At 54.7% G+C, this 17,192-nt stretch overlaps 1 protein-coding gene across 8 annotated transcripts in view; it reads left to right on the top strand.

Moving 5' to 3' along the window:
* Positions 1 to 2,225: 2,225 nt before the first annotated feature.
* Positions 2,226 to 17,192, top strand: part of COL27A1 (collagen type XXVII alpha 1 chain) — a 158,221-nt gene continuing 143,254 nt past the window's right edge. For 5 of the 8 annotated variants that reach the window (XM_063636824.1, XM_055271344.2, XM_055271343.2 and 2 more), the window contains exons 1-3: positions 2,227 to 2,772; positions 9,172 to 9,242; positions 14,119 to 15,893. In XM_063636824.1, coding sequence (XP_063492894.1) covers positions 2,711 to 2,772; positions 9,172 to 9,242; positions 14,119 to 15,893 — 1,908 coding nt within the window. In that variant the 5' untranslated portion in view covers positions 2,227 to 2,710. Of the gene's footprint in view, positions 2,773 to 9,171; positions 9,243 to 14,118; positions 15,894 to 17,192 lie in introns of all 8 variants that reach the window. The other 3 variants (XM_055271342.2, XM_063636822.1, XM_063636823.1) reach the window with 1 other exon arrangement.

Genomic DNA, 17,192 nt, shown 5'->3' with positions numbered 1-17,192 from the left:
TTACCTGGGTTCAAATCCCACCTCTACCACCTACCAGTTTGTGTCAGCTTTCCCATCTGTAAATGGAGAGAAAAAAGCAGGCCTCCCTTAAACCCCAGCCCTGTGTGGGTCAGGGTCTGGACTAGGGTGTGGCACATGCAGAGATGCAGCATACCAGGAGATGTCAAGAAAACTCAGCAACGGAGGTAAATTGCCCAAAGCAGTGCCCCAAACCCCTAAGTAATCAAAATAATATTTTACTTTTAAAATACTTTTAAAAGTATCAAAATTAATGCAAAACCCTACAATGAACAAAATATCTAAAATGTAAGTAAAGACAGGGTCTGCATGGTACCAAGTATGTAACTAAAAAAACATCAGTTATGATTGAAGAGGAAGTTCTCAACCTTAGGGGGTCGTGGACTTCTGAAAACGGGGGGGGAAAGCCCATGGCCCCTCTCCCCTGAAGAATGCACAAACATGCTCAATTTGTGCACAGTTTGGGGGTGTTCCTGCACTCCCTGGGGTTCGTGCACATGGAAGTTAAGAACTCTGGTTCAACACTGGGGGTGCGGGGGTGGCGGGGGTGGTTCCACGCGCCGGCCAGCAGCCTGCCAGTTCTCCAGTCCCACGACTGGCCTCCCTCCTGGCAGCCATGGGTGCTCTGCCCTCTGCAGGAAGCAGCGCACAGCTATGCAGCTCCCCCCACCCCCCTACCTCCCCTCTCTCGGCTTGGGACTTTTCCTAAAGTTTGTTGAAACCAGACACCTTGCTCGACCGAGCCCGCGTGCAGCCAGGGTTTAAAAGGCCGCCTTCAGAGCCCCCTCCCCGCCCCCAGCGGAGACTTCAAAAGGCCCGGCGGGCGCCGCGGCCCCAGCACCTATGAGCCGCCCCCAGCTCTCGGAGCCCGCGCCGGAGCCCGTGGACGCAGAGCGGCCGAAGTTCGAGCGCAGGCGGACCGGGTCGGCAGCGCAGTCCCGCGCGCCCATGCCCCTCCCGGTGCCGCTGCGCTCCGCGCGTCCGCGCCCCGTTTAGGGAAGGGGACCTCGCCCCCCGCCCCCGCGCCCACGGCTGCGGGGACCCATGAATACAAATGCCGTTAGGCGCCGGAGGAAGGACCGACCGGCCAGCCTCGCAATTAGGGACCCAGTAAGTGCTTGGGGGCTCCTGGAGCGCTGCGAAGTGTTATGTGCCTGTGTGTGTGCGCGCCTAAAGGTGTGCGCGTGTGGGGAGGTGGGTACACGTGTGAGGAGTGAATGCGTCTGTGCACATGTGCGGTGGGCACTCTCGGAGAGCTGTGTGCAAGTGAGGGTGTGCGCGCATGTGTGCACCTGGGGTGTGTACACGTGTGGGGGCGATATGGCCAGGATAGCGTGCATTTGTGCCTGTGTAAGCATCCGTGTGCATGCGTCTGCGAGTGTAGAGTATCAGCGTGTGCCTGAGCCCAGATATCTGAGGATGCGTTTCGTGTGAACCTAGGAAGGGTGCGTGGCTGTCCCTGCATGTGACCGGGTTTGAGCGTGTGTCTGAGTTTGGGGAAAGCGTGGATACGTGTGGGAGTGTGTGTGTGCACCGGTGAATAAGTGTAACTTTGCTCGTGAACGAGTGGCAAGAGGGGTAGAGGCGGAGGGAGCTGTGTGGTCCCAGGGCTGGACTGGGGTTTTGGGTGTGAGAATTTGCCCGGGGGCCAAGGTGTGCAGCTCTTAGCTCCCGTATGGGATCCGGGGGAGTTTTTGTCGATTCTAGGGAGGTGCGTGGGTGGTGGTGGTGGGGGGGGTGCGGTTAGATTCCAATTACTGACAGAAGGGAGAGAGAGGGTGGCAAACCTTTAACAAGCCCACCCTATATGTTCTCCAGGGCGCTCCGAGTCTGGGAGCGCAAACTTTTGGTGGGCGGTGGGGGTCACGATACTGGTTGTCGTGGGCGTCTGGACACCAAGTTCTGGTCCTAGCTCTGTCCCTGAAACTGTGGGTTTCTTCCAGGAGTAGAATTCGGCCCTTCTCCCCTACCCCAACCCCCCATTGGAGGACCCCCAGCCTCACCAGTCAGAAGTTCCTAATCTCAGAACAGTGATCAAATCACCGTGAAGCCCTGGGCAGCCCCTTCCTCTCTGTGAATCTGTTTCCCCATCTGTACAAGGGGGAGGGGGGCGGGTGTCCCATCGGGGCTGTAGTGGGCCAGCTGAGGCTGTATCCTTGGCTCCGGCCGGCAGGGGGCAGCAGGGGGCAGCAGAGGGCGGCCGGGCGCGGGGAGGAGGGAAGGTGGAGAGCCACCGCGGGCCGAGACTTTAAATCGCCTTCATTTCCCCCAAATCCTTCCTTTTCCTCTCCTCCCCCAGGCCGGCGGGGAGGCAGCTTCCACCGCCCTCCGCGCGCCCTCACCCGGCCTTGCTCTGCCTCCGGGGACCGCCAGCAGCCCGCCTCCAAAAGTTTGATCATCTCTCTCTCTCTTTTTCTTGCTTCTTCTTCCTTTTTGGTGGAAGCAGAAAAGGACCGAGGCAGGGGCGAGCGCGGCGCCCGGACTCCTGGGACCATGGGCCTGGCGCGGGCGCCCGCGGGGCCCCAGCCGCGCTGCCTGCCTGCTCGGGCGCCCCTGGGCGCGGGGCTGCGCTGGGGGCGCGGGGGCCGCGCGCTCTGAGCCGGCCTGGCGCGGCGGGGCGGGGGGCTGGCGGCCCCATGGGGCGCGCCCACACTTGCCCCCCGGGCTCGGGAGCATGAAGTAGGGGCCTGCCATGGGAGCGGGATCGGCGCGGGGGGCCCGAGGCACAGCGGCGGCGGCGGCGGCGCGCGGGGGGTGAGTACGAACTCGGGGACGCCCCCTCCCTAGCTTCCTGCTGCTCCAATCTCGGGGAGGGCCGGGGTTCCCCGCCATGCGGTCGCTTCCAGCGGAACGTCAGCTTCCTGCCCCTTCCTGCGCCCCCGTGAGGCGGGACGCCAAGGGTTAATAGGGGCTGCGCCCCCGGCCGGGCGAGAGTTGGCGAGCGCTGTCCGCCCTGCCGCGCCTGGCCCGGCTGCCCGATCCCGTTGGGGCGGGGGCAGAGCCAGCCCGGGGGTCGGGGGTGGGGGTGGGTGGTGGCGCCTGGAGCGGCCGGCGGGGTGCGGAGGGGGGCTTTTTGGATGCTTGGGGGAGGAGGGGCGTCTCCGTTTGGGGCCGTCTCGGTGTGTTCCGGTGTCTCGGTGTCTGCAGGTCCCAAGCCTGTACGTCTCCGTTTCTATCTGTTCTTGTGAAATTGTCCGCAAGTTTCTAGGTCACCAGGTCTCGGGTTCTGCTCCTGTCTCCGTGTCTGTGTGGCTCTGCACGTCCCCGCGTTTCTGGAAATCTCCGCGTGTGTGTGTGAGTCGGCCTGGGTCTGTGTGTCTGTGTTTCCTGCTTCTCGGTTCCTGTCCCTTTCACGTGTGTAAGAGAGAAAAAGTGAGAGCCAGCATGTCAGAGCAGAAAGGGCCCTGGGCGATCGCTGTGCGGAACCCCTCAGTGTCCTGATCGGGAGACAGGGCCGGAGAGGGGGAAGGACTCTCCCAGGAGCGGCTGCGCGGAGCTGGGGCCCAGAGGCTGGGATTCCCAGCGTGTGGAGTAGGAGTTGTAAGAGAGAGTGAGCCTGTGCTGGAGCCGGCGCAGCGTGTGGGTGTGTGTGGGAGCCAGCAGCATGCAAGCAGCCCCTTGGGGCCTGTGGACGGCGCTCCTCTCTTTCCATCCTGCCCCCAGGACACCAGGACACTCCCCAGAGGCTGTTAGGGCTGTAGCTGGGCCCTGCCCTCTTTGAACTGGAGTCCGCGGGATGACACCCCCTCCTTTCTTCCCCATGTCTTGGAAAAAGCTGGCTGTTTGCGATTCCCCCGCCCCGCACCCCCTCACCACAACACACACACACACACACATGCGCGCGCGCACACACACACACACAGCACCAGTGAGCACACTGCTGACTCATTTTCTCCAGAAGACCCTGCGCCAGGGTAGATGCCAGCAGTTGGGCAGAAAAGTGGTGCCAGGCGAGCACCCCATGGTGGGACTCCAGCTTTGGGCAAGTGGGCAGTCAACACTGCTCGGAGGCCCAGTCTCTGCCTTCTCCTGCCTCCCTGCCTCCCTTGACATCACGTTGTCCTGCATGTTGTCCTGCATCATGTCCTGCATCATATGCGCTCTGGCTCCAGCATACCTCTGCTCTCCAGCATACCTCTGCTCCTGGACCCTTCTGGCCGGACCAAACTCCATGTGATGTCTATGGACACATCCCTGGCTTCTGCCTCCTTCTGTTTCCTCCCTGTACTCAGAGCATTCTCCCTCTCCTGTGCCTCCACCGGCCCTGCGGACCCTCAGCAGCCAGCAGCCTCCTGGTGGTCTCTGTCCCTTTCTGAGCACACTCCCCCTGTTCTTTGTTGGCATTTTCTCTCCTCCATCTCTGTCCAGGGACCCTCTTGATACCCACATGCCTGGCTTGGCTACGCAGAGTACCATATCCACTGGTGGTAGGGGGCAGCAGTGAGACACTCAAGGAATCATGTTGGTGGGAGGCAGGTGGCACCACAGTAGGGCCACGAGGCTTGCCATCAGGCAGGCTCGAGTTTGAATCCTAACTCTGCTGCACCAGCTTGGGTGAGCCACTCTGCTGCTTGTTTTTCTCTTCCACAAAACCAGCACCTTATTCCCAGCTGGCTGGGTTTTGTGAAGATGAACAGGACCATGCTTGTAAAGGGCTTAGAACAGGGCCTGGCATGTAATAAGTGCTCAGTAAACAGCAGCTGGTATTTGTATTATTCTCTTCATGTTGAATGGGTGTGTGAGTCAATGGGAAGGTTCCGGGCTGCATCCTATCCAGACGATGACCTGTCTGTGTTTCCATGGAGGACGTGGAAGCTGTGAAGAAAGCCCAGGCATAGCCGTCTGGGCACAGGGGGTCTGGCCAGTCCATGGAGGCAGGTGGGACAGGTCCACCCAACTTGATGAGCTGTAGTTCCAGCTAACTCCCTTTTCAGCTTTTACCCCATGCGTGAACAGCCAAGCCTAGTGTCCATAGGGCCACCTTCCCTGTGTGTTTCTGTGGCCTGGGTCTCAGCTCAGAGCCCTCAGTGACTGTTGAAGCTGGTGTGGGTTTCCAAGATCCTGTGTGTTTCCAGGTAATAAGGATGGAAGAAAACTATCCAAGCAGGCTGCCGGTTCTGGCAGTGTAGTTACCCAGGAGTAGCCCCATTTGGTGCACTGGCAGAGGGCCTTTTGCAAGGGCATAGGAACACCTGGGTTTCCTCCTTGGAGGGCTGTGTGGCCAGACGATGTTTCCATGCGACGTTTCCTCGCGGCTCCCGTTTCTGCTGCCTCCTGGCATCTCTGGCCTCTGTGCTCTGGTCTTCCCTACATTCTGGAGCCCTGGGTTTGCAGAGACAAGGCCCACGAGACAAGTGGTGAAAACAGAAGTCTGGAAGAACAAAGCCCTGAGCCAGCATAGGCACTAAACATGATTAGCAGTGGCCTAAACAGGATTGGAACGGGAGCAAAAGAATTGGCAGGGCCTCCCTCTGAGAGCCAACTTTCCAGGCCTGGAGCTGACTTAGATGGCTCATTGGCTCCCGGGGTCGCATCTCTGTTCCTGCTGGTGAAGGCTGGGGCTCCGGTCTCTGGCAAGTAGGAAGTCCCCGCAAGTCTCCAATTTCTGCTCCATGGAGACAAGTCAAATGAAAAGACTATCTGTTAAGTCATAGACTTGAAGCACTGTGTGGCTTTGGGCAAGTAACTTTCCCTCTCTGGGCCTCAGTTACGCATCTTTTCAAAGAAGGGAGAGAGAGGACTACAATGTGACCCCTAGATGATCTTAAATGGCCTTCTCCCACTCCGACAGGCTCTATACTTGGGAAGTTTATGGGTCAAATGCACACGGAATCCATTTCCAAGAGGGTCAGCTGCATTTGTCAGGGAGAATGAATGGAGGCTGAATACTTTTGTAATAGGCCTTCAGGGCTGAAGTCCTCAAGCTGGAAGCCATGGTGTTAGGAAGCTTAATTGAAGGGAAGATTCTGATTCCATGTCTCTTGTGAGACTTCTTTCTCCTGATTTTCAGGGATTATAAGGATTTGCCCTCTAATTCTCTGCAGAGTAGTCACTTTGGTATAGCTGTAGCCAGGGAAATTGACCGAGAAGGACATGTGTGGTTTTTGTACCTTCTCTTCCCCACCTCGCCTTTCTTTATCAGTTTGGGAAACTTCCTAGGAAGTTTGGTATGTGACATAATTCAATGAAGGACTCAAGGAGTGAGGGCAGGTGCCAGAGAAGGGCCAGGAAGAGAGGGGGCTGGAAGGAGATGGAACAGAAATTAGTGGGGTCGCAGGAACGCAGGAAGGCAAGGGGTAGTCTCTTCTGAGGAGGCATTCACGGAAAAAATGAGTTCTAAATTTGGGGACTGCTGAATGACAGAAAGTACTGTCAACTTCTTTATTGCAGGATTTCTCAGAGCCTTTGATATACAGTTGTGCTTTCCAGATTGTCAAGACTGGGATGCAGGGGACAGCTCTTCCCTAATGTATCTGGCCAATTTCCTAGAAAGCATGTCCCTGGTGGGTGTGGGAAATACTACTGAAGAATTATGAGCCCAGACGCTGCCCAGGATGGAAGTACCTGCCTTCCCTGAGCCTTGGTATTCTCCGTTTGTCTAATTAAACAAAGCTGCCTTTTATTTCTCTCCAGGGCTCATGCTATTGCCATTTGCTTCAAGTAAGCAAGTCATGCCAGAAAGGTTGGCCCTGCCCTTCTCCCCAGGCAACCCCAGCGCAGCTTGACACTTTGACCTTTAGTCGTTGCCCGTGGTGAGCTGGGGGCCCGGCCCCATGAAAAAGGCATTCTCACAACAGTGGCAGCAGATTGGAGAGGATGAAGAGGAAGGACCCAGGATTATCTTGCTGTTCTGGAAAAAGTCAGAGCAGGGGAATTAAGGCTTTGGGAAGACACTTTTTAAAGTCTAGAGTCCTGTAATATCAGGTAATATTAATTCATCTTATAAAAATATACTGGACACTTCCTATGTGCCTGCCAGGGGCTGGAAATATAAGGCCAGCATGGTGGCACATGCCTGTAATCTCAGCTACTCGGGAGGCTGAGGTAGGAGGATAGCTTGAGCCCTGGAGTTCAAGTCTAGCCTGGGCAACATTGTGAGACTCTGTCTCAAAAAAAAAAAAAATGAAAAAAAAAAGAGTGAATAAGACAGGCATCCTTGCCCTTTAGAGACTTTGTCTAGACAGGGAAATAGGAGAGTAGACAATGACCACACACGTGAGACCTGCTGTAGTGCGGCATGTGCAGTGAGCTGCGGGAGGTGACACCCAAGCTGGGATCTAACAGATGTGTAGGAACCGACCAGGCAAAGGAGTAATGTCTACATGATGGGAGTAGCATGTGCAAAGGCGCAGAGCTGGAGAAGGCGTTCAGGGGACCATCACTGGCGTCTGAGTGCTGTTTCAGCTGGTTTAGGTTATGCTGCAAGTAACTGAAGACCCAACTCAAAATAGTTTAAACGATAAGGGGGGTTATTCCCATATCAAGAGGCCTCAAGGAAGAGCAGTACTAGGGTTGGTGAATTCAGCATCCCAGCAGTGTCTTCAGACACCCACTATTTTTCTATTCTGCCATCCTTACGTGCTCATGGGGCTTGTTACTTCATGTGCCCAAAATGACTGCAGCAGCTCCGAGCAGTATGTCCTTACTCAGCAACATATAGGGGCTTGAAGAAAACCTTCTCTGTCCCTTTGAAATGCTTTCCCAGTGTCCCTAACAGGCATCCCTCACCTCTCCTTGGCCACATTTGGGTCATGTATGCATGCCTAAACCAGTCACTGGCATGGCAGATGAAATTCTCGGGATCAACTTAGATTTATCTAAGATTCATGTAAGATCCTCTAAGTCCATGCCTATGTGAGCAAGCAGGAAGGAGGGATGCTGTGGGCATGTAAACACCAGTGTCTTCACCATGCCCACAGTGACAGAAGCTGTCGTCTAAGGTGCCCAGGGAGTCTGGGAAGAACCTAGGGTTCCAGTTATCAACCCTGGCAGACAGGTTTCCTAGATTGCGTGATTCCACAGAAGCGCACCATCCTAGCTTTCCTCTTGGAAATGCATCCTGGGCCTGTCTGTCCCAGCCTTAGCCCTCACCACCCACCTGACACAGCTCTCTTGCCTGCGTCCCGCCTGTCTCTGCCCACGTGCCGGCCTCCCCTCTGCCTGGCTGGGGATCAGATACCCCAGGTGGCTTCAGGTGTCACTGGTGGCTGCTCCCACAGGAAGGTGAAATTGTATAATTGCCTTTGCCCATCTTGGCAAGAGCCACAGAGCAGAGCTTTAACCCTTCCTGGCCCTAGAGTGTAGGGACAGTGGGGACTGTCTAGGGGAGTATTTTTGTGGCTGGCAGCAGACTGAGCCCTTGCCATGCATGAGCTTATTGAATCCTCATGCCCAGCCTGTGAGATAGGGAATATCGCCCATGTTGCAGAAGATAAGACAGGCTCAGAGAGGCTGAGTGACTCATTTGGGGTCATACAGCTGGTAAGTGACAAGGCCAGGTTTGCACCTGGCTCTGTCTAACTCCCCCTCATCCCCTCTGTTTTCTTTCTCCCACTTTCCATTAGGATAAAGCCAAGTCAGGAGCTGCCTTCACACAGCACTGGTTCTGGTTAAGGGGTCTCCTCTCTCCTGCCCTGTGTGGGGATTGGTCTCCCAAGCAGACCAGCCTGGTCTTCCCGCTGACCTTTCACCCCTGGCTCTGCTGCGCATTGGCTGGCGCCTGGGGAAGGGTCTCAAGATCATGAGGCTGTAGTACAGAGGGGGAGACTGAGGCCCAGAGAAGGAGAGGGGCTGGCCCCTTGTTGCTCAGTGAGTCAGCATCAGATTTTGAGCTGGACCCTAGATGTTCCATATGACCAGGGCAGGGCTTCCTATGCGCTGCTTCTTCCCCGTTGACGTTGGCTAATTGATCTGTGAAAAGTGAGGCTGTGTTTGTCTATGTAAGCAGGTCCTCACTGAGAGGCTGTGCCTGGAGGCCGGGAAGAGTGGGCTGCTGCTCTGATGGGGTCCTAGAGCCTGCACCTGGCCTCCTGCCTCCCGTGGACAGGACTGGGTTGAGACTGGGACTGGTGTCCACTCCCAGCTTCCCCGGCCGGATCCGGGCGTGAGGGGTGGAAGCTGATGCCGCCTCTGCTTGTGTCTCCTGGTCTCTAGGGGGTTTCTCTTCTCCTGGATCTTGGTCTCGTTTGCCTGTCACCTGGCCTCCACCCAAGGAGCTCCTGAAGGTAATTCTCTCTTCTCTTTGTCCAGGGGGAGACAAAGGAGAACGGAAGGGGCCTGAGAACTCAGGGGTAGGAGACAGCCGTGCCCGTTGTTGGAACTCAATGCCTCAGTTTTCCCATCAGTAGAATGGAGATGATAATTCTTTAGGCTTGAAAGAATGACATTTGAGGCCAGGCTCAAGCCTGCAATCCCAGCACTTTGGGAGGCCGAGGTGGGTGGATCATGTGGTCAGGAGATCGAGACCATCCTGGCCAACATGGTGAAACCCCATCTCTACTAAAAATACAAAAATTATCTGGGCGTGGTGGCAGGTGCCTGTAGTCCCAGCTACTTGGGAGGCTGAGGCAGGAGAATCGCTTGAACCCAGGAGGCGGAGGTTGCAGTGTGCCCAGATTGCGCCACTACACTCCAGCCTGGCAAGAGAGCGAGACTCCGTCTCAAAAAAAAAAAAAAAAAAAAAATCGCATTTGAAGTTTTTGTAAAAGGGTAGGAAAGACTCTGTGCAGAAATGTGGAAGGGTGATTCTTGTGTTCCTTTCTGGGGCAAAATTTGAATAAGTTACTCCGGTTTTAAGCCTCAGTTGTCCCTGTTCGTCCAATGAGTGCTCTAAGAACTGCTAAAAAAAATTAAAAAAAGCATTAAGCATTAACTGTCATGGCCCAAGCCTGGGATCCCACCTTCCTCTTCCTGTGAGATCCTGCTTTTCCCTCCTATCCCTGAGGGGCTGTCCAGGGGGCCGGGGCGGCGACGGGCTGGCTCCACATCTGCCCAGGGAAACTGAAACCTCTCCCACATCTGTTTGTCAAGCAGCCGCATGCCTCTGAAAATAGCTGCCCTTCCCCCGCCTTCACGCCCAGCCCGTGTGCTAGGGCAGGCAGCCCGGCACGCTGGGAGTCACTATGGCCTGACCTGGCCACTCAGCAGGGATTGGGCCCCTGGGAGGGCAGGGCTGTGCCCGGAAGAGACTTCTGCTGCCCAGCAACATTTTGTGCAAATGTCATATTTTCCAAGCTTGCTGTTTCCCCCACAAAGTAGGTGAACAGCTGTCCAGAGTCCTGAGTCAGGCACTGGGGCGGGGGGTTGGGGAGAGGCTGGAGCTGTGTGGAGCCAGGTTTATGTAATAAAGGGATCTTGTGGGGGCCAGCTGGCAGGCTCCTTCTAACTTGGCGTTAGGCTGAATTCATTCCCCTGTCCCCCATCTCTTCACCCTTGATGGGATGCTGGATGTGTCTCCACCCTGCTTTCCAACAAGCCTGGGAGGCCCCAGGCAGAACAGCATCATGGCTAAGCACAAAGACCCCAGAGTCAGGTGGCCTGGGTTCAAACCTTGGCTGTGCCTTTTTTAAGCTGCAAGTTATTCCCTCTGACTCTTCTGAGCCCCCTCTATAAAGTGAGGATAATAAAGAGTACCTGCTCCATACATTGCTGAGAGAATCAAGTGAGATCATGCCTGTAAAGTACTTGGTATCTAGTAAGTGCTCAGCAAGTATTAGTTTTTCTTATTGCTGTTAATTAGTTACCTGAAAAGTTTGGGCAAGAACAGCCCTTTCCTATGCCCCGCAGGGCTCACAGTGGTCAGACTCATGGCAGCTCTGTGCTGGTCACATTTGCAAGGTGTCAGGGCTTGAGACTTTGCCCTTTAGCTGCAGATGGTCTTTGGGGGACACCTGGAGACTGGCTGGTTGTCAGCTTAGAAACCCACCCAGTGGATAAGGGAAACCTCACCCGTGCTGCCTGGCCCAGCCAGTTGTGACTCTCTTTGGGTGAGTGCAGGTTAGCCCTAAATTCCATGTGTGGAGAGAGATGTGAGCAGGCCTGAGGGGCCCTCCAGGGATTGTTGAGCGGGGACTAAAGGAAGGACCAGGTGGCTTCCTGCCCTTACCTCTTGTCCAACCAAATGGCTCCTCCCATTCTAAGTCCCAGTTTATAGTGAATAATAGTGAACAGTATTTCATGATAATAAGAGGGTTTCAGTGATTAAAACATATACCACTAAGAGAATCCTTAATCAGTAGTTTATTTTAGCTTAGAACCTGAGGACAGACAGATGGGAGGAAGGATGGGAAGGAGGAGTTTGAAATGAAATGAAAGCCCCTTGGGTCCTAAGGAAGAATAAAGGTCTTAAACTCAAGCCAACCTGAATCAGCAACACAGAGCTATAGAATTCTTAGAACATTGTAACACACGTGCTATCTCAAGGTCTGTTTCTCTTGTCTTACAGGCAGGGAATTGAGGTCCAAGGGTCACTAAGACACTCAAGCAGAGTTACTCATTGTGGGGCTTGGGTGAAGATGATGAGGAAGATGACCATTTCATCCTCCTAACAACCCTATGGTGTAGGCGCTCTTTATAGCCCTGTTTTACAGTGGAGGGAACTGAGGCTCACTGCTGGTCTTCTCAGGCTCTAAATTTTGGCCTTCTGACTCCAGAGTCTGCTATAGAACCATTATAACATGCTGCCAGCACTCAGGTTCTCAGTTTCCCCCAGGGAACTGTCCTTCTATCCATTCATCCACCCATTCATCTGCCTATCCATTTACCCATCCATTTATCTATCCATCATCCATCCATCTATCCATCCATCCATCCATTCATCCATCCATCCAATATCCATCCATCCATCCATTTACCCTTTCATCCACCCATCCACCCATTCATCCATTTATCTATCCATTCACCCATCCATCCATCTATCTACCAGTTCATCTCCCTGTCCATCCATCCATTCATCCACCCACCAATCCATCCATCCAGCCAGCCAGCCAGCCATTATCCATGCATCCATCTATTCATCCATCCATCCATTTATCCATCCATCCACCCATCCATACATTTATCTACCTATTCATCTACTATCCATTTATCCATCCATTTATCCATCCATCCATCCATCCATTCATCTACCCTTTCATCCACCCATCCATCCATTCATCCATTTATCTATTCATTCATCCATCATACATACATCCACCAATTCATCTACCTATCCATCCATCCATTCATCCACCTACCCATCCATCCATCCAGCCAGCCATTATTTATCCATCCATCCATCCATCCATCCATCCATCCATCCACCAATTCATCTACCTATCCATCCATCAATTCATCCATCCACCCATACAGCCAGCCAGCCATTATCCATCCATCCATCCATCCGTCCATCCATCCCTTCATCTATTCATCCATCCATTCATCCATCCATTTATCCATCCATCCATCCATCCATCCATCCATCCACCAATTCATTTACCTATCCATCCATTCATTCATCCACCCACCCATTCAGCCAGCCAGCCATTATCCATCCACTCATCTATCCATCTATCCATCCCTTCATCTATTCATCCATTTATCCATCCATCCATCCATCCACCTGTTCACCTGCCCATTTATCCATCCATTTATCTATCCATCCATCCATCCATCCATCCATCCATCCATCCATCCATCTATACATCCATCCATCTATACATCCATCTACTCATCCATCCTTTCATGCATCCATTTATCCATCCATCAATCCATCCATCCATCCATCCATCCCTCCATCCCTCCATCCATCCATCCATCCATCCACCTATTCATCTACCTATCCATTTATCCATTCATCCATCCATCCATTCATCTATCCATCCATCCATCCATCCATCCATCCATCCATCCATCCATCTCCCAGTTGTCGGCTGAGGGCCAAATACCAAGTGTTGCATTCAGCCCCCAGCCCAACCTTTGCAGGGAGTGATAGGGAGAGAGCATTCAGTACTCAGGGCCTATCTTGCTGAGCTCAGGGGAAGGGCCCTGAGGACCTGACCCAGACTCAGATTCCAGAGGCAGCTTTTCCTTCCCTGCTGAGTCAGAGCTCAGGAGCCTGCTTTGCCAACACTGGCAGCTCAGCTGACTGAAGGGGTCTAATGACCCGGGAGGGGAAAGGTCAGGAAGCCTTTCCATAAACACTCTGGAAGCCCTCCTTTTGCTTTTGCTCTGGCAAGCCCTGCTGACATAATTATTGGGCGGATGTGACCTGGCCAGACCACAGTCAGATATCCATACGCTTTGCCAGAGGACAGAGGTTGTAGGGATGCTTTGATTGCTTCCTCTCCTCTCTCCAGAGCCCTGCAGGGAGGAGGAGGAGTCAGCGGAAATCCCATCACCCTTCTGACAGCAGATAGCAGCCCCCTAGCCTGCTAGAGACACCTCGGGAGTGGGAAGGGGAATGGGTGGGTCCCTGAGAAGATGGTGATACCTGTCAGACCCCTGGGACATCCTTACCAAGCTCTGGTGACAGGTCCACTCTTGTCATCCTGGTCCCTCACTAATGGGACTGCTTCCTGGAGGAGATGGCTTTCCAGGTGGAGAAAAAGGAGTACAACATGTCATTGTTGGGCAGCCTCTAACACTCTCAGCAACAGCATTTGGTGATTATCATTATTTTTAGTATTAGTTATTATCTGAAAGGGCTTCTTTTGTACCAGGCACTTAAAAAAATGTATTCACTCATGTAATTGTTACATCCTTCTGAGGTTGGGACTGTTACTATCCCATTTAATAGATGGGAAAACTGAGGCACTAAAGTCACAAGATTAGTAAGTGTTAGAGGTAGGATTTGAACTCAGGAAGTTTGCCTCCAGAGTCTGTTTTTTAACCCCAATATGCAAGATTATGCAGCCAGATGCGGGGTCACAATCCCTGCCGGATAGTTCCAGTGCTGCCCTCTCAGCCACCACCGTGGGGCGGCGTTATTTTTAGATGAATGAACAAAGGACCAGGTAGCTGTGGGTGGACTGTCCACATTGCCTGTGCCCCTTAGGGGGTAGGGGGTGGGCTGGGCTGGAGCAGGCCCTGACTGCGTCCTCTTCCCTTTTCCCTCCCTCTCAGATGTGGACGTCCTCCAGCGGCTGGGCCTCAGCTGGACGAAGGCCGGGAGCCCTGCACCCCTGGGAGTCATTCCTTTCCAGTCGGGCTTCATCTTTACGCAGCGGGCCCGGCTCCAGGCTCCCACGGGCACCGTCATTCCTGCCGCCCTGGGCACAGAGCTGGCGCTGGTGCTGAGCCTCTGCTCCCACCGGGTGAACCATGCCTTCCTCTTCGCTGTCCGCAGCCGGAAACACAAGCTGCAGCTGGGCCTGCAGTTCCTCCCTGGCAAGACTGTCGTCCACTTCGGGTCCCGGCGCTCGGTGGCCTTCGACCTCGACATGCATGATGGGCGCTGGCACCACCTGGCCCTCGAGCTCCGAGGCCGCACAGTCACTCTGGTGACTGCCTGCGGGCAGCGCCGGGTGCCTGTCCTGCTGCCTTTCCACAGGAACCCTGCACTCGACCCTGGGGGCTCCTTCCTCTTTGGGAAGATGAACCCGCATGCAGTCCAGTTTGAAGGTGCTCTGTGCCAGTTCAGTATCTACCCTGTGACGCAGGTCGCTCACAATTACTGTACCCACCTGAGGAAGCAGTGTGGACAGGCTGACACATACCAGTCCCCGCTGGGACCTCTCTTCTCCCAAGACTCTGGCAGACCTTTCACCTTCCAGTCCGACCTCGCCCTGCTAGGCCTGGAGAACTTGACCACTGCCACACCAGCCCTGGGGTCACTGTCAGCAGGCAGGGGACCCAGGGGGACTGTGGTGCCTGCCACGCCCGCCAAGCCCCAAAGGACTAGCCCCACCAACCCTCACCAGCATATCGCAGTGGGAGGCCCAGCCCAAACCCCACTGCTACCTGCCAAGCTGTCAGCCAGTAACTCACTTGATCCCGTGCTCCCAGCTTCTGTTGGCGGCTCTACCAGAACACCTCACCCTGCAGCCGCTCAACCATCACAGAAGATCACAGCCACCAAAATCCCCAAAAGCCTCCCTACCAAGCCTTCAGCCCCGTCTACTTCAATTGTCCCTGTCAAAAGCCCCCATTCTACCCAGAAAACAGCTCCATCTTCATTTACAAAGTCAGCCCCACCCACTCAGAAGCAAGTGCCACTTACTTCCCGTCCAGTTCCTGCCAAAGTCTCCCATCCCGCAGAGAAGCCCATCCAGAGGAACCCAGGAATGCCCAGGCCCCCACTGCCCGGCACCCGGCCCCTACCTCCTACCACCAGCTCCTCTAAAAAACCCATTCCCACACTAGCTCTGACTGAGGCCAAGATAACCAGCCATGCCAGTAAGCCGGCCTCTGCCAACACCAGCACCCACAAACCTCCCCCATTTACTGCTTTATCTTCATCTCCTGCCCCTACTCCTGGTTCTACCAGGACTACTCGGCCACCAGCCACGATGGTACCTCCAACCTCGGGCACCAGCACTCCCAGAACAGCACCTGCCGTCCCCACTCCTGGCTCAGCTCCCACTGGAAGCAAGAAGCCCACTGGATCGGAAGCCTCAAAGAAAGCCGGACCCAAGAGCAGCCCCCGGAAGCCTGTCCCCCTCAGACCTGGGAAGGCAGCCAGGGATATCCCCTTGAGTGATCTAACAACCAGGCCTAGCCCCAGACAGTCCCAGCCCAGTCAGCAGACCACCCCGGCCCTGGTATTGGCCCCAGCGCAATTCCTGTCCTCCAGCCCCCAGCCCACGAGCAGTGGCTATTCGTTCTTCCACCTGGCAGGATCTACGCCTTTCCCTCTGCTGATGGGGCCTCCGGGGCCCAAGGGAGACTGTGGTTTGCCGGTAAGACTGAGTGGGTTCTGCATGCTGCTTGGAGCTCCAGTGGGGGACTGGGGCATTGGTCAAGTGGTTGCCCCTAGTAAAGACAGGAAAAGGAGCAGCTTAGAGCAGGGAGCTGGTTATGGGCACATCCTTGGCTCCAGCCAGGCCCCCAGCTCCTCTGGCTCTGCTAAATGCATCATTGCCCACCCCGCTCCAGATTCATGATCCACTGGGACAGATTCGAGTCTGGTGGCTACCCCCAGGTGAAGAGCATCCCTGGGCTTTGGTTGGCCCAGGTCCAAGCCTGTTCTTTGCTAACCCAGCTGCAAAGGTGGAACAGCTTAAGGAAGGCCCATAGCTGACTGGCTGCAGATCATGCAGTGAGTAAGCAGCTTCCAAAGCCCCATTCTTCCAGCTCATGGAGCAGGGGTCCTTCTGGCCCATCAGCTTGTCTGAGAGTTGCAGACAAAGGTCACACATGGGGAGCTCTGGATATGTTTTGTTTGGCACTTGCAGTGTTCTTTTTAAAAATCCAATATGTTACTAACATTTTAAAAATGTGAGAGATTTCTTATAAAAAGGCTCAGCAACCAGCTTCTCTTGGAAAGTGGGAGAGGCGATGGTGCTTGGGCCACCCCGTTAGGACAAGTCCACTCCTGTCTGTGCTGGTCCCCACTTCTCCTGACAGTCTTCTGACCAGTCCTTTCACCCGTTTACGTTACCTGCCTGCCTGGCGCCTGCAGGGGTTTGATTTGTAACCCCCTGGTAGGAGTTTGGGGTGCGGAAGGTCAGCGTGGGCCAGAAGGAAGAGGAAGGGAGAAGAAAGAACACTACTTGCACGGTGGTCTCAGGGTCGATGCCTCCGGCTTGCCTGGGACCGTCTCTAGGGGCAACGACCTTCCCACAGCTGGAGGCCAATTCCTCCGGGTGGGGAATGATGGGATGGCATTTCCAGAAGGCTCAGGGCTCTGCTCTGTTCTCCCGCCTTGGAGATGACCACCGTGCGGTGGCCTCTCTCTCTCCTTCCTGAAGCCGGCTCTCCCACTGGGCTCTGTGTTTGAGGTTAGGGCTCCCTACAATGCGGAGACAGTGGCAGATGCTGGGAATTCCCAGGCCTTCCAAACACACTTAATGAGTTTTAATAATCATTAGGAATAATATTTATCCAGCCTGTCTCCAAGGGGACCGAGAGTCCGCCTTTATTATAACCATATTGTCGAACTTATGGAAACTATGCATTGCTTTGCAATTATGTCAACGTTCTGCTCAAGTTCCGTGTTCTGAAATTGGCAGCATAGAGAGTTGGGAGCCACCACTTTC

Source organism: Symphalangus syndactylus, chromosome 3 (assembly GCF_028878055.3).
Source record: "Symphalangus syndactylus isolate Jambi chromosome 3, NHGRI_mSymSyn1-v2.1_pri, whole genome shotgun sequence".
Classification (NCBI taxonomy): Eukaryota; Metazoa; Chordata; class Mammalia; order Primates; family Hylobatidae; genus Symphalangus; species Symphalangus syndactylus.
Note: the sequence above shows the minus strand (reverse complement) of the source record. Positions and strands in the feature narration are given on the sequence as shown.